This window comes from Ammospiza nelsoni, chromosome 23 (genome assembly GCF_027579445.1).
Source record: "Ammospiza nelsoni isolate bAmmNel1 chromosome 23, bAmmNel1.pri, whole genome shotgun sequence".
In the NCBI taxonomy this organism is placed as follows: domain Eukaryota; kingdom Metazoa; phylum Chordata; class Aves; order Passeriformes; family Passerellidae; genus Ammospiza; species Ammospiza nelsoni.
This window is the reverse complement of record NC_080655.1, coordinates 4,404,775-4,417,181: the sequence shown is the minus strand read 5'-3', so window position 1 is coordinate 4,417,181 and position 12,407 is coordinate 4,404,775. Positions and strand designations below refer to the sequence as shown.

At 48.8% G+C, this 12,407-nt stretch overlaps 2 protein-coding genes and 1 long non-coding RNA gene across 3 annotated transcripts in view; 2 read left to right on the top strand and 1 right to left on the bottom strand.

Moving 5' to 3' along the window:
* Positions 1 to 7,518, top strand: part of DENND2C (DENN domain containing 2C) — a 29,821-nt gene extending 22,303 nt beyond the window's left edge. The window contains exons 16-21 of the mRNA XM_059487920.1: positions 108 to 285; positions 608 to 649; positions 1,558 to 1,663; positions 3,198 to 3,437; positions 6,350 to 6,436; positions 7,009 to 7,518. Coding sequence (XP_059343903.1) covers positions 108 to 285; positions 608 to 649; positions 1,558 to 1,663; positions 3,198 to 3,437; positions 6,350 to 6,436; positions 7,009 to 7,040 — 685 coding nt within the window. The 3' untranslated portion in view covers positions 7,041 to 7,518. The remainder of the gene's footprint in view (positions 1 to 107; positions 286 to 607; positions 650 to 1,557; positions 1,664 to 3,197; positions 3,438 to 6,349; positions 6,437 to 7,008) is intronic.
* A 242-nt stretch (positions 7,519 to 7,760) lies between these two features.
* Positions 7,761 to 10,884, top strand: BCAS2 (BCAS2 pre-mRNA processing factor). The gene is made up of 7 exons (XM_059487921.1): positions 7,761 to 7,897; positions 7,982 to 8,074; positions 8,297 to 8,367; positions 8,449 to 8,610; positions 9,258 to 9,308; positions 9,838 to 9,918; positions 10,437 to 10,884. The coding sequence occupies exons 1-7, from the start codon at positions 7,805 to 7,807 to the stop codon at positions 10,564 to 10,566; spliced, it is 681 nt and encodes a 226-aa protein (XP_059343904.1). The 5' UTR covers positions 7,761 to 7,804; the 3' UTR covers positions 10,567 to 10,884.
* Positions 8,632 to 12,288, bottom strand: LOC132083296 (uncharacterized). Its single transcript, XR_009419911.1, has 2 exons — positions 12,044 to 12,288; positions 8,632 to 8,722 (listed from the first exon to the last, which is right to left on the bottom strand). It is a non-coding gene; the product is annotated as an uncharacterized LOC132083296 (long non-coding RNA).
* Between the last annotated feature and the right edge of the window lie 119 nt (positions 12,289 to 12,407).

Below are 12,407 nucleotides of genomic sequence, written 5' to 3'. Positions count from 1 at the left end.
CAGAGCTGGGTGCATGGGGCCTCTGCTGATACACAGGCTGTACACAAGTGACACCTGCCCTGAAGGAGATACTGACCACCCTCCCTATGCTTGTCCCACCTCTCCAGCACTCTGTCTAAATGTGGGCACGCTGCAGTGGCAACCCTTTACCCCTTCACCTGGCAGCACACCTACATCCCTGTCCTGCCAGCGTCCATGATCGACATCGTGTGCTCTCCGACCCCGTTCCTCATTGGCATCCTCTCCTGCTCCCTGCCACAGCTCTGGGACCTGCCCATAGAGGAGGTGAGGATCTGTGAGACACAGACTGTGATTATTCCAGGCTGACCTCTCTGCAATAATCTCTGCGTTCTGTCTGAGTATAAACTCTCAAAGTTCTCTGAGCCCCTTGGTGAATTTGATAAATGTCAGGATGTTCCAGCACTGTCAAAAATAAATAATATTTACTGTTCTCAGAGACAGGCTGCACCCATGCAAAACTTGGGTTTTGTGTGTGACAGCCCTATTTAAAAAACATCCCACATCTAAAAAAACAAATTAAAACCTGGTTTTTTTTCCATACAGCAACATACCTGGTTATGAGTCAGTGTGTTTTCTGTCTCCCCAGGTTCTGATTGTTGATCTTTGTGCTGACAAGTTCTTGCAAGAGGTGAGTGAAATAACAGTACCAGTAACTTGTGGGTTTATGCCAGGAAAAAAAAATTAAAAAAAAAATGAGGAGAAGCTGATGTTCATATGGAGACTCCAGTGGCTGAAGAAATACCTTGTAATCCTTTTGAACTGACAGAGAAGGGAACAGGCTCACAAATCCTTGTTGCAAGTTTGAGGTGGAGAGTTCTGCAAAGCCAAAGATGCTGCTTAGCTGAGCTGAATTTAAAAACTGTTACTTGTTTTTTTATGTGAAGGGGATCCCTAAGAATCTCTGCTGCTTTTTGTCTGTCTCTCCCTCTTCTGTACAGCACTTCCTCCTCTCTCTCCAGCTGGGGGAAGTTTGTTGGTTTGGGTTCTTGTTTTCCCCAGGAGTGACAGTCTAGGGAACAAATTATCACAGTTTGCTTGGGCTTCTCTGCTGAACTTCCCCAAAAGTGCTTCTGCATCCCCAGACAAGTTGCTATAAAAGTGCTGGGGATTTCATTACTAGCTCAGGATATTTGCTTCTCCTTTTCCTTGCCTCACTGTTCTGTTTTGCATTGCAGCCTGCAACTGGAGAAAGGTATTAAAGGAATGGGGGATTTTTTAAAATCATATTATTGAGACCTGTTGTGTTTTCTCAGCAAACTTTTATGGGTTTTGTGTTTTTTACTGGTGAAATAAGCCTGAGTCTGTGTGGTGGCCAGTTGTGTGTGTGACTCTAATAAAATCTACTTGGGGCATGCTGAGCAAATGTGTTTAATTTCTGTGGCTGCAAGATAAATGTATTTTCTCCCGTAATATATATCACAAAATAACTCCTCTCTAACTGCTTTAGGCATGATATGAATATTTCTAATCTACCCCTTGGTTCTTCTGCTGATGAGAATAACACAGAAGTCCTTCCTTGGCTGTTTGTGTCTGTAGGTATCAGATGAGGATGAGATCCTGCCCCACAAACTGCAGGCTGCACTTATACAAATCCTGGAAGAACGGAGTGAAATCCTGTCACACGAGCAGAATGACACACAAGGTACTTTCTGTGGAAAAAATTCTGTGGAAAAATGTTTTCCCATTAGCAGATCTCTACCATGGAGTTGATAAAAATGGGCAAATTGAACTAAATGCTAAAAAGTGACATTTTAGCTGTTTCTCTGTGGTCTTGCTGAGAGCGTCTTGTGAATGTGTGAGAAGTTTTTTTGGTGTGCTGACAGTTCCTCTTTTTACAATTTGTGTGTGCAGAACTGTAGTTTCCTTTAGGCCAACAGCATCAGTTCCTTTGTGCTTTGAGTTTTATTGTATCCAGTTGAACCCTGGATGCTGAGAATTTTAAACTTTCTGTGCTGAAAGGCGCAGACTCACCAGAGAGCATTTGACCTGAGGCTGTGGAGAAGGCTTCCAAAATTGATTAATAGCACTGGGATTACAGGTGTGGAGATGGTTAGAAGTGTGTAATGTCACAGGGTGGAAAATGTAGAGTTTGGGGTTTTAGAATATAATAACAAATATGAAGCAAGATGGAGGTTTGAGGGCAGATACAGGTTTTTCTTCTTTACCTTCTTTCTTCTTGTCCATGGGTTTGGGTGGTATTTTGTAATTGGACAGAAAAGTCCACACTGCAGGTTCTTTGGGATCAGTTACTGGGTTAAAAGGGAAAATAATTTAGGTGTTATTTCTTAACTGGATAATTCAGCCTTAAAAGACCTGGTAACAAGAGATTGTTGGCCATTTTGTGCTTTGCTAATGAAAAGCTGCAGAACTCACAGTAGTGAGACTGTTTTGCTGATAAGAAATAATAAACACCTGAGTCCAGACATGAACTACTCTCTCAAGTGCCTTCAATCCACACCCAGGGAAGCTGATAGAGAGTGTCTTGGTTTGGAAAGACAGGTGCCTGCTAAGGAAGGCAGGAGCCTCCCCTGAAATGGAAAATGTAACCCCCCCTCCAAATTGCTATAAATTTTAAATTAAGGGGCTCTCAGGCAAAAAATATGGGAACAGGAAATAACAGTTCGTCAATAGGAAAGAAAGTAAAATGATAAAATAAATAATGCAGTAACCTAAAAACAGCACTGACAGAGTCAGAACCCAACCTGACACCCTGTGGGTCAGGATGCTGGCAGCAGTCCCATTGGAATTGTGGCTCAGCCCTCCTGCAGTGTCAGGGCTGGTTCTGCTGGAGCAGGGATCCTGGAGAAAGGTGCAGTCTCTGCCTCTGAAGATCCAGGGGAAGAAGAGGCAGCTGCTGTTCCTCTGGGCAATCCAGTGCAGAAGCTGTGCTGGTGTTCCAGAATCTCCAGATTCTATCTGGGTAGGAATGCTTGGCTCCTCCCTCTGGGCTCACATCTCCCAATGGGATGCTGCAGTTCTTATAAGCCCTGCAGGGACATTCAATAGCTGTTATCAGCAGATGTCTCCCCAGAGGGAGGAGTGGAAGAGATAAGGAAAACTGCCCACTGAACAGAGGACAGCTGCCATACAGATGGCAAACAGAATCCATCCTGACATCTTGCCTTGCGATCTGGGACAGAGAGCAATGACCAAAGTGCCAAATGTCCTCCCCACAGGTGCCACGAGCCTGAACTCCCTGGTCTCGGAGGCTTTTGTGCAGTTCTTTGTGGAGATCGTGGGGCACTACTCGCTGCACATGAGCGTGACGGAGCAGGGCCAGCGCGTGTTCCAGCGCGAGCCCTTCCGCAAGAGCCACGGCTCGCGCACCGTGCGCCACTTCCTGCACTGCTTCATGGAGACCCAGATGTTCGCCGGCTTCATCCAGGACCGCGAGCTCAGCAAGAGCCTGGCCAAAGGTGAGGCCTTGTGGAGCCTTCTTGTGGCCTTTTGGTGGGTTTGGGGGTGTCCCCAGCAGGCTGCAGGGGTCGCAGATAGCACAGTCCTGTTTGGGGCAGGCTGTCCGAGCTCCCAAGCAGTTCTCAGCCACAGGCAACCTTCCTCACTCCTGCCACCATGCAGCCTCACTCCTGTCACCATCCAGCTTCACTCCTGTCACCATCCAGCCTCATTCCCTGCCACCATCCAGCTTCATTCCCTGTCACCATCCAGCTTCACTCCTGCCGCCATCCAGCCTCACTCCTGCCACCATCCAGCCTCCCTCCTGTCACCATCCAGCTTCACTCCTGCCGCCATCCACCTGCCACATCCAGCCTCCCTCCTGTCACCATCCAGCCTCACTCCTGCCGCCATCCAGCCTCACTCCTGTCATCATCCAGCTTCATTCCCTGCCACATCCAGCCTCACTCCCCGCCACCATCCAACTTCACTCCTGCTGCCATCCAGTCTCACTCCTGTCACCATCCAGCCTCACTCCCTGCCACCATCCAGCTTCATTCCCCGCCACCATCCAGCCTCACTCCCTGCATGTCAGAGCCACCTCACCCCCCAGCTGCTGCTCTGGAGCTTTTTCCCTGTTCCAGCCTGGCTCTGGAGCTCTGGACAGGCCCTGGAAGGGCTCCCTGTGCTGAATCAAACCAGATTCAAACCAAATTCACACTGAAAAGCAGCACTGCCTGCACAGAACACCCCAGTCCCGGGGGATTTTCCAGTTTGGGATGGTGGAAGGAGCAGGCAGGGCTGGAAGGGGGGCTCTTTAGTGATTATCAGCTCTTTAGTGATTATCAGCTCTTTAGCGATTATCAGCTCATTGTTGTTGTAGTGTGTTTTTATACTTTGTAATAGTTTGGTTTTGTATCCCTGTATTTTTCCTGAATGGTTTATTCCAGATTGTACCCCCCTCCCTTTACCTGTGTAATCATTTTCCTTTGTTGGGATCATCCCCAAATCCCCACCCTGGCTCTCTGTCAATCACTAAGCATCCCATCCCCTCCATCTAGAAGTTTTTGGTCCAGAATGTAGAGTGATTAGCCAGAGGCCAGGGGTCAACCCTTCAAGCTGTCCTAAATGTCCATCCCTCAGTACCCACCCCTTAGGGTCACTTTTTGGTCAGTAAAATGTTATCTACTTTAGGTTTCCCCCTCCCTTTAAATGTAACCTTGGCACCTCTCCAGGGCTCCCAGCAAGAGATGTCAGGGCTCTACCCTGAGGTGTAGGGGCTCCTTTGGGACTCCTGGAATACAACCTTGGATTAACCCCTGCTAAGAGTCACCCCTTTTATCTTCTGCCAATGTCTCTGGTGTCCCTTCTGCTGCAAAGGTGACCAACCTAGGTGCCCTCAGTACCAGAGAGTGTCTCCCCACTGCTGTGGAGAGTTTGGTTCAAGCATGGCTTAAAGAAAAAGGCCATGAAGGCATACAGTTGAGAGAAAAGTAAAAGGTAGTTGTAAAGCAGTTCCTAAAGCAGTTCCCAGACTTGATTCTATAAACAATTAGGCTCTCTCATGCATCACTTATAAACAATAAGGTTCTCAGACAGTCTTCCCATAACAAGCAAAACACCCTCTCTGGGAAAAGATGGCACCCTGGGAACAGATATGGAAGTTTTGGGAACCTTTCATATCACAGTGGGAACACTGGTTCTGTTTTTAATAAACAATTATAGGTATTGTAAAACAAAAGGAGTGGTTAGAGTTTTCTCTGTTAGCCTATCGTGAGCTTGGATTTTGCAATCTGCATGAAGTTAATTAACACTGTTATATAAAGTGGCTGATCGATCAATAAATTGGAGTTCGATGCGTCAATCGGATGGTCGTCTCCCTTCACTTCAATGCACTGCACATTGTGATTTCAGCCCTTCAGCTTGCTCGGTGCCTTAGACAGACCCAGGGAGAGACAGAAGTCTGTGTGAGGTTCCACAGGAGAATCTTTATTGATTCTTCTGTGAAGGTTCCCAGTGACAGCTCTTCTGCCAAACTGGGCAAAAGCAGCTCTTTATAGAGGGTACAGGGGGATCAGAAGTTGTCCAATAGCAAGGGTTAAAGGAAAATGGACCTGTAGGGTTACAGAGAGATAAGCAGGGGTCCAGAGGTGGAAGAGAGGGGCTTCTGGCCCATTCACCCTGACTTGGCATTTCCTGTCTTAGGCTGCTGAACACCACGGAGGCATTGCGGGACCTGGGCCTGCTACAAAGCCTCACCTAGAACAGAGGCTAGATGTAATAATCACATATCCTCTGAACAGATGTGGTAACCACATATCCTCTGAACACAGAGACAGCTCTCTCCCAGGGTTTTCCCAGTGTTGGGGAAGATGAAACACGAAAGCCTTATAAATATGATTGCCTGGCAAAAGATTTTGAGAATATGGAAACTATAAGTGAGATTGAAATGAAAGCAAGCTTTGAGATCCCTCAGTTACTGAACAACTGGAAAACAATGGTGTGGCCAGCTGAAGGTGATCCCCTTTTGATGGAACAACACCCTCTGCTTGCAGACAGGCCCAAGGGTCAGAGCAGACCCTACAGCTTGGCAGAAGGGCCCAAAGAGGAGATTTTAGGGTTTAAAATGTAGCAGTGTGGTAATGTAATGATTCTTATAGGCTGTATGTAAATGCTATAGGATTTGTATCTTGGACTAGATTGGTTAATGAGAATGTCATGTGCCCTGTGCCCTTGTAATTAATCAAAATAATTCAGTTTATAAAGCAAAGAATTTGTGCATCTCTCTCCTTTCTCCTTCATCCTGCAGCTTACACACGCTGCATACAGGATTTCCTTTTGTGACCTTGTTAATCATGGTGCCACATGCTAAAAGATGGAGTAACTCATTTGGTGAGTGATTTTTAATTTTTCATTTTGTTTTTCTCTTTAGGCCTTTTTGAGGTCCGTGCCTTGGAGTATTTGGAGCGTATTCCAGAGACAGAACGAACTGGAATGAACAAAATCCTTCGCAGTCTTGGTAAAGGACCCCTTGCTTTTGTTTATTGTTAATTTTTAAAAAAAATTAATTGTATCTATTAAATAATTAATTTGTTATGAAGGAGAGGAAGGCTCCTTCTTCTCCTTCTGCACCTGGGTTCCCTTGTTTACATTTACTGTTCCAGGGGACACTGAACACTGCGTAAGATTTTTCTTTTCTCTTTAAGCTTTTGTATCTTTAGATAAAATCTGTGGGAGTTGCTGCTCTGAGAGCTTGTTCCTTAACTTTGGTCCTGGCTGAGGATGTGCCCAGGGGACAGAAGTTGTGTCTGCTGGCAGAGGTGCCCATGTGTGGCTTTCCACCTCAAGCTTCTCAGCCTGATGAGTCCTGGAGTGGCTTCAGCTCACAGAATCCCACAATGATTTGGGTGGGAAGGGAGCAGTTCAGCCATGGCAGGGACACCTCCCACTGTCCCAGGCTGCTCCAAGCCCTGTCCAGCCTGGCCTTGGGCACTGCCAGGGATCCAGGGGCAGCCACAGCTGCTCTGGGCACCCTGTGCCAGGGCATCCCTACCCTCACCTAAAGCTCCTAATGCTGTTTTTTCTCTGCAGGCAGTAAAATGAAGTTCCTCCAGAAGAAGTGACCGGGTGCTGCTGCGGGACAGCGGTGGAGGGGGAACCACAGACCCTGCCTGGGACAGACTGAGCTGGGCCCCGGGAGGGCCAGGCTGGGCCAGGGGCTCCGAGTGTGCTGTGGGAACAACCGGCACAGGGATTGATAACAGCCCAGAGATTGATAACCAGTTCCATGGATCGAAAACAGCTCGTGGATCGATAACCAGTTCCCTGGACTGATAACAACCAATGGATTGATAACGAGTTCCATGGATCGATAACAGCCCATGGATCGATAATGAGTTCCATGGATCGATAACAGCCCATGGATCAATATTGGGTTCCATGGATTGATAACGGCCCATGGATCCATTACCAGTTCCATGGATTGATAACAGCTCATGGATCAATAATGAGTTTCATGGACTGATAACAGCTCATGGATCGATAGATAGACCAATAGACCAATAAGCATTTCCATGGATCAATAACAGCTCATCGATCCAACCCTTCATGTGTCTCAGTTCCTTAAGGGGGCGTGGCCTGGCAGGGAGGGGCAGGCCCAGGGTCGGAATTACACCGGTAGGGGCGGGGCAGGGCTGGAAACGCTCCGGGAGCGGCGGGACCGGAGTCACCGGGAGGGGCGGGGCCTGGGCTGAGGGGCGGGGCGGGAAGGGGCGGGGTTTGTTCGCAGGGGGCGGGGTTTGCTCGCTGGGGGCGGGGTTTGCGCCCGAGCCGTGTGCGGTTCCCCCGGGCGTGACGTAAGTGCGCACGCGCAGTGCCCGCAGCCAAGATGTCGGGCCCGGGGCTGGTGGCCGGCGATGTCGTGGTGGACGCGCTGCCCTACTTCGACCAGGGCTACGAGGCGCCGGGCGTGCGGGAGGCGGTGCGTGCGGGGCCGGGGCGGCGGCGGGGAGGGGTCGGGGCGGCGGGCAGGCTGCCCGCCTGCCTGACGGCCCGTGTGCGTTAGGCCGCGGCGCTGGTGGAGGAGGAGACGCGGCGGTACCGGCCGACCAAGAACTACCTGAGCTACCTGCCCGCGCACGACTACAGCGCCTTCGAGGTGAGCGGAGGCGGCTCCAGAGCTCCCCGTACCCCCAGAGCGCGCTTGTCCCCACTTGGTAACCTGGCTGGGACTGACCCTGCCTGTCCCCGTCCTTCCCCTGTGCCAACCGCCGTACCCCTCCTGTGTCTCTCCCCCGTTACCGTTTGTGTCCTGTCCCCGTCCTCCCCACCATACCCCGCTTGTGTCGCTCCCCGTCCCTCACCGCTGCCTTCCCCGCAGACCGAGATCATGCGGAACGAGTTCGAGCGCCTGGCGGCCCGGCAGCCCCTGGAGCTGCTCAGTATGAAGAGGTGAGTGGGACCGGCAGGGCAGTGCCCGGTGCCCCGGGTGAGCCGTGCCCGGTGCCCCAGGTGAGCCCGTGCCCTTTTTAGGTACGAGCTGCCCGCGCCCTCCTCGGGGCAGAAGAACGACATCACGGCGTGGCAGGAGTGTGTGAACAATTCCATGGCACAGCTGGAGCACCAGGCCGTGCGCATCGAGAACCTGGAGCTCATGTCCCAGCACGGCTGCAATGCCTGGAAGGTGTACAACGAGTAAGGCCTCAGCTGCTCGGCTGGACATCAAGTTCTGTCTTTAATTTCTGTGTATTTATTGGGTGTAAATCCAGAGGGGGTCTTTAGAATGTAGTCTGGAATAGATGAACCCCTGTAAGAGAAAGAAGAGGATGATCTCAAAGCTGTCTCTGTGGCCAAGAAACAGTGTATGTTTTAATACATCCCTGTCTTGAATGTTGTGGGTTATTGTTGATGATAGTGGGTGTTAATTAAGGCTGGTGATATCCTGTGAAGGAATAACTCAGTAGTGGAAATGAAGATGAGTTACTACAGATCCTGGGCTTAGCCTGGAGCTGTAATAAAGCTGCTGCAAAAGCCAAGAACAGGTTGTAGAGTGTGGCTGCAGGAAGCACTGGGGCTATTTCAGACAGAGAATTTTAATGCTCACTTCTGAGAAGGGTTGGCTGAACCTTAGATAAAAGAGTAGGCAAAAGGAATTCCAAACTGAGAGAAGGCAGAGGGTTCCTGAGCTCAGGAGAAAGGAGGCAGGTAAAGGATCTGCTGGCTGGGCCAAGGTGCTGCAGGGACTTGTTGGATCCTGAGCTCTGAGAAGTTAAATGTCAGGTGAAATGGGGCTGGTTTACCATTTGTGTGTTTTTAATGCTTTGCTTGCATTCTGTCATCAGGCACCTGGTTCATATGATAGAACAAGCCCAGAAAGAGCTTCAGAAGTTGAGGTGGGTCATTCTTATTTAGATTTTTGTACTGAAATTGGAAGTGAACCTTTCTCTCCCCCCCATGCTATACAGAGGAAGGTGTATGTGCTGGCTCGCATGGTCACAGGGAAAAAGACTCAGTAAAAACAATAATTAAGAAATGTGACCCTGCTCTCCCCAAACAGTTACATTCATCATGTCTGTTCTACTCAGAATTCTGTGTTTGGTTTGTTTGAATCTCTGCTCTGGATTTGTGGAATCCTCCCTGAAAATACCAGTAGTAAAATTTCATTTACTACTGATAATTTAATGTGCAGTTGTCTCTGTAAGAACATCTTCCCTGATGTTTGGTTTAACCTTTTATTTTTATTTATCTCAGTACTGTAAGCCCTGTACTGAGATTTGTCCATCTGGATGTTGTCATTACAGTCCTGGCTACACAAATATTTTCTGGCTGTACTTCTAGGGATTGAGTGTACTTGGAAATTAGCAGCAGGTACTGCAGATGCCAAAGAAATGAGGAAATAAAAATACATCTTTTTCTCCCCAGGAAAAACATTCAAGACCTGAACTGGCAGAGGAAGAACATGCAGCTCACAGCTGGGGCTAAGCTGAGAGAGATGGAATCCACGTGAGTGTTGACATTTCTCTGTTAGCCCTTCCACAGCTTTCTCCATTGCTTCAAATTTACTTGAAATTATTCCTCCAGTTGAAATTCAGCGATTCTTTGGAGCTGCTGTGGAATACTGTTGCTTGGCAGGAGGTGTTTTAAAAGTATTTGTAGTTTGGTTCCATATTGTATTTGCTGAGGTTGAGTGAATCAACAGGTGGGAAGAGGGTATATTTATTAGCTGCTTCAAATTTCCTCAATTGTTTTAAGCTCTTCTTTATCTCAATATTGGCAGTTGGTGGATGAGTCTAGTCATGAATATTTTTGTGTTTTCAGGTTTAACAGGGTTAATAATTACTCATTGTCACTTTGGTTGTTCCAATGACCATTGATGTCAACTAAGGATTGTCATGTGTTAGGAAGAATACTGCTTTATTTGGTGTTTCTGCTTGCTTTGGAGCAATGGTTGTCTTTGATTTTTTTTCCAGAGGAGTGTTACATAACACCTAAAGGCTCTTTTTATTTCTTTTCCCTTCCAGGTGGGTCTCTCTTGTCAGTAAAAATTATGAGATTGAACGAACCATTGTGCAGCTGGAAAATGAAATTTCACAAATCAAGCAGCAGCATGGAGAGGCAAACAAGGAGAATATCCAGCAAGACTTTCAGTGAATTAATCCTGACATACCTTAGTGCTGCATGTGTTAAGAACTACAAACCAGACACACTTTGGAGATGCTGTGTCTGTAGACACCTCTAGCTGCAGTTGTGTGAGGTGGCAAAAGGATATTTCCATCCTTTCTTTTCCTTGTTTTAAATTCTAGGAGGAGGTAGGATGGACTCTGAACATCCTGTTTAAATGTATCACAGCCACCACTAAATGTACTGTGAATTGTTTCACTTTTTATATACTTAAAGCAGGAGCTCTTAAAGCAGGAGCTTGCTTGTGTTGTGTTTTCCCCTACACCTTTAATAAATCCTGTTTTGCTATTTCTCTGGTTTCTGCTTCATGTCCAAAGCCCAGAGCTGTGGAGGAGGTGGCTGGGCCAGGTGAGAATCCCTTGCAGGGGAAGTGGGGCGAATCTGGAATTTGGGGTGGGGAAGTCTATGCAGCACTGGGGCTGTGCAGTGCCCACAGAGGAGACTCTGGTGCCACTGTCACTGCAGCAGGCCCAGCTGAGTAATAATTAGCATTGACTCCATGATGGAAAGAAGGCTGATCAATCATTATATCATATCATATAATATCATTATTAAGAAACCCATGGCTTTTATAGACAGATAATATACAAATAGAATATACAAATATCCTATATTTACGATACAGGTTGACCTAATTGGTCCTCCTGTCCAAACACCATCACCATTGGCTAATTAAGAAACCACCCTTTGGTAAACAAATCTCACATGTTCACAATACCAGGTGCAGTAAGAGAAGATAAGAATTGTTTCTCACTCTTCTCTGATCTCTTCACAGCCTTCCCCAGAAAGGCCTGGGAAAGTTGTGTGTTCCTCTTTGTGGCCAGAGAGTTGCTGCCACCTGCCACCTCCTGCCCTGTTCCTCATCCCAGGGCTGCTCCCACTGCCCCGTCCCGTCCCCATCTCTGACTCCCGTGCTGATGCACTGCTCCATGTCCTGGTGCCCTTTTCCCTATGCCAATGTGCCATTGCCCATCACCATCCCAATGGGATATTCCCAATCCAGGTCTGCTATTTCCTATCCTGGTGCCCTGTTCTCCATCCTGGTCCATTATTCCCCATCCCAGTGCATTATTCCTCATCCCAGTGCCCTATTCCCCTTCCCCATGGCTGTTCCCCATCCCAGTGCTTTGTTGCCTATCCCAACGGGTTATTCCCTGTCCCAGTGCCCCATTGCCCCACCCCAGTGCATTATTCCCGGTGGGTTATTCCCCTTTCCGTGACGTTATTCCCCATCCCGGTGGGTTATTCTCCTCCCCAATGGGTATTCCCCCATGCCGGTGGATATTTCCCGTCCTCATGGGTTATTCCCGGGGCGTTATTCCCCCTCCCAATGGGTATTCCCCGTCTTCACGCGTTATTCCCCGTCCCCTGTGGGTTATTCCCCTCCCCCGTGGGTTATTTCCCAGCCTGTGTGTGTCATTTCCCGTCCGAAAGGGTTATTCCCCACCTCGGTGCGGTATTCCCCCTCCTGATGGGGCATTCCGCAGCCCAGTGCGTTATTTCCCAGCCCGGTGCGGTGTTCCCTGCGCGTTATTCCCCAGCCCAGTGCGTTATTCCCCAGCCCAGTGCGTTATTCCCCAGCCTGGTGCGCTGTTCCCGCTGCGTTATTCCCCCTCCCGATGGGGCATTCCTCAGCCCGGTGCGTTATTCCCAGGCCAGTGCGTTACTCCCAGCCCGGTGCGCTATTGCCGATGCGTTATTCCCGGTGCGTTATTCCCTATTCCCGGTGATCCGTTCCCGGGGGCGTTCCCGAGGGGACGTGGCCACGCCCCTACCGCCGCCACCGCCCAATAGAATCTCAGTCCTGGGCA

What these genes read in the sequence shown, in the direction of transcription:
- BCAS2 (XM_059487921.1), top strand. Translation starts at nt 7,805, where the DNA reads ATGTCGGGCCCGGGGCTGGTGGCCGGCGATGTCGTGGTGGACGCGCTG. An exon ending in CGCCGGGCGTGCGGGAGGCG is followed by an intron (nt 7,898 to 7,981) that starts GTGCGTGCGGGG and finishes CGTGTGCGTTAG; the next exon opens with GCCGCGGCGCTGGTGGAGGA. An exon ending in GCCTGGAAGGTGTACAACGA is followed by an intron (nt 8,611 to 9,257) that starts GTAAGGCCTCAG and finishes TTCTGTCATCAG; the next exon opens with GCACCTGGTTCATATGATAG.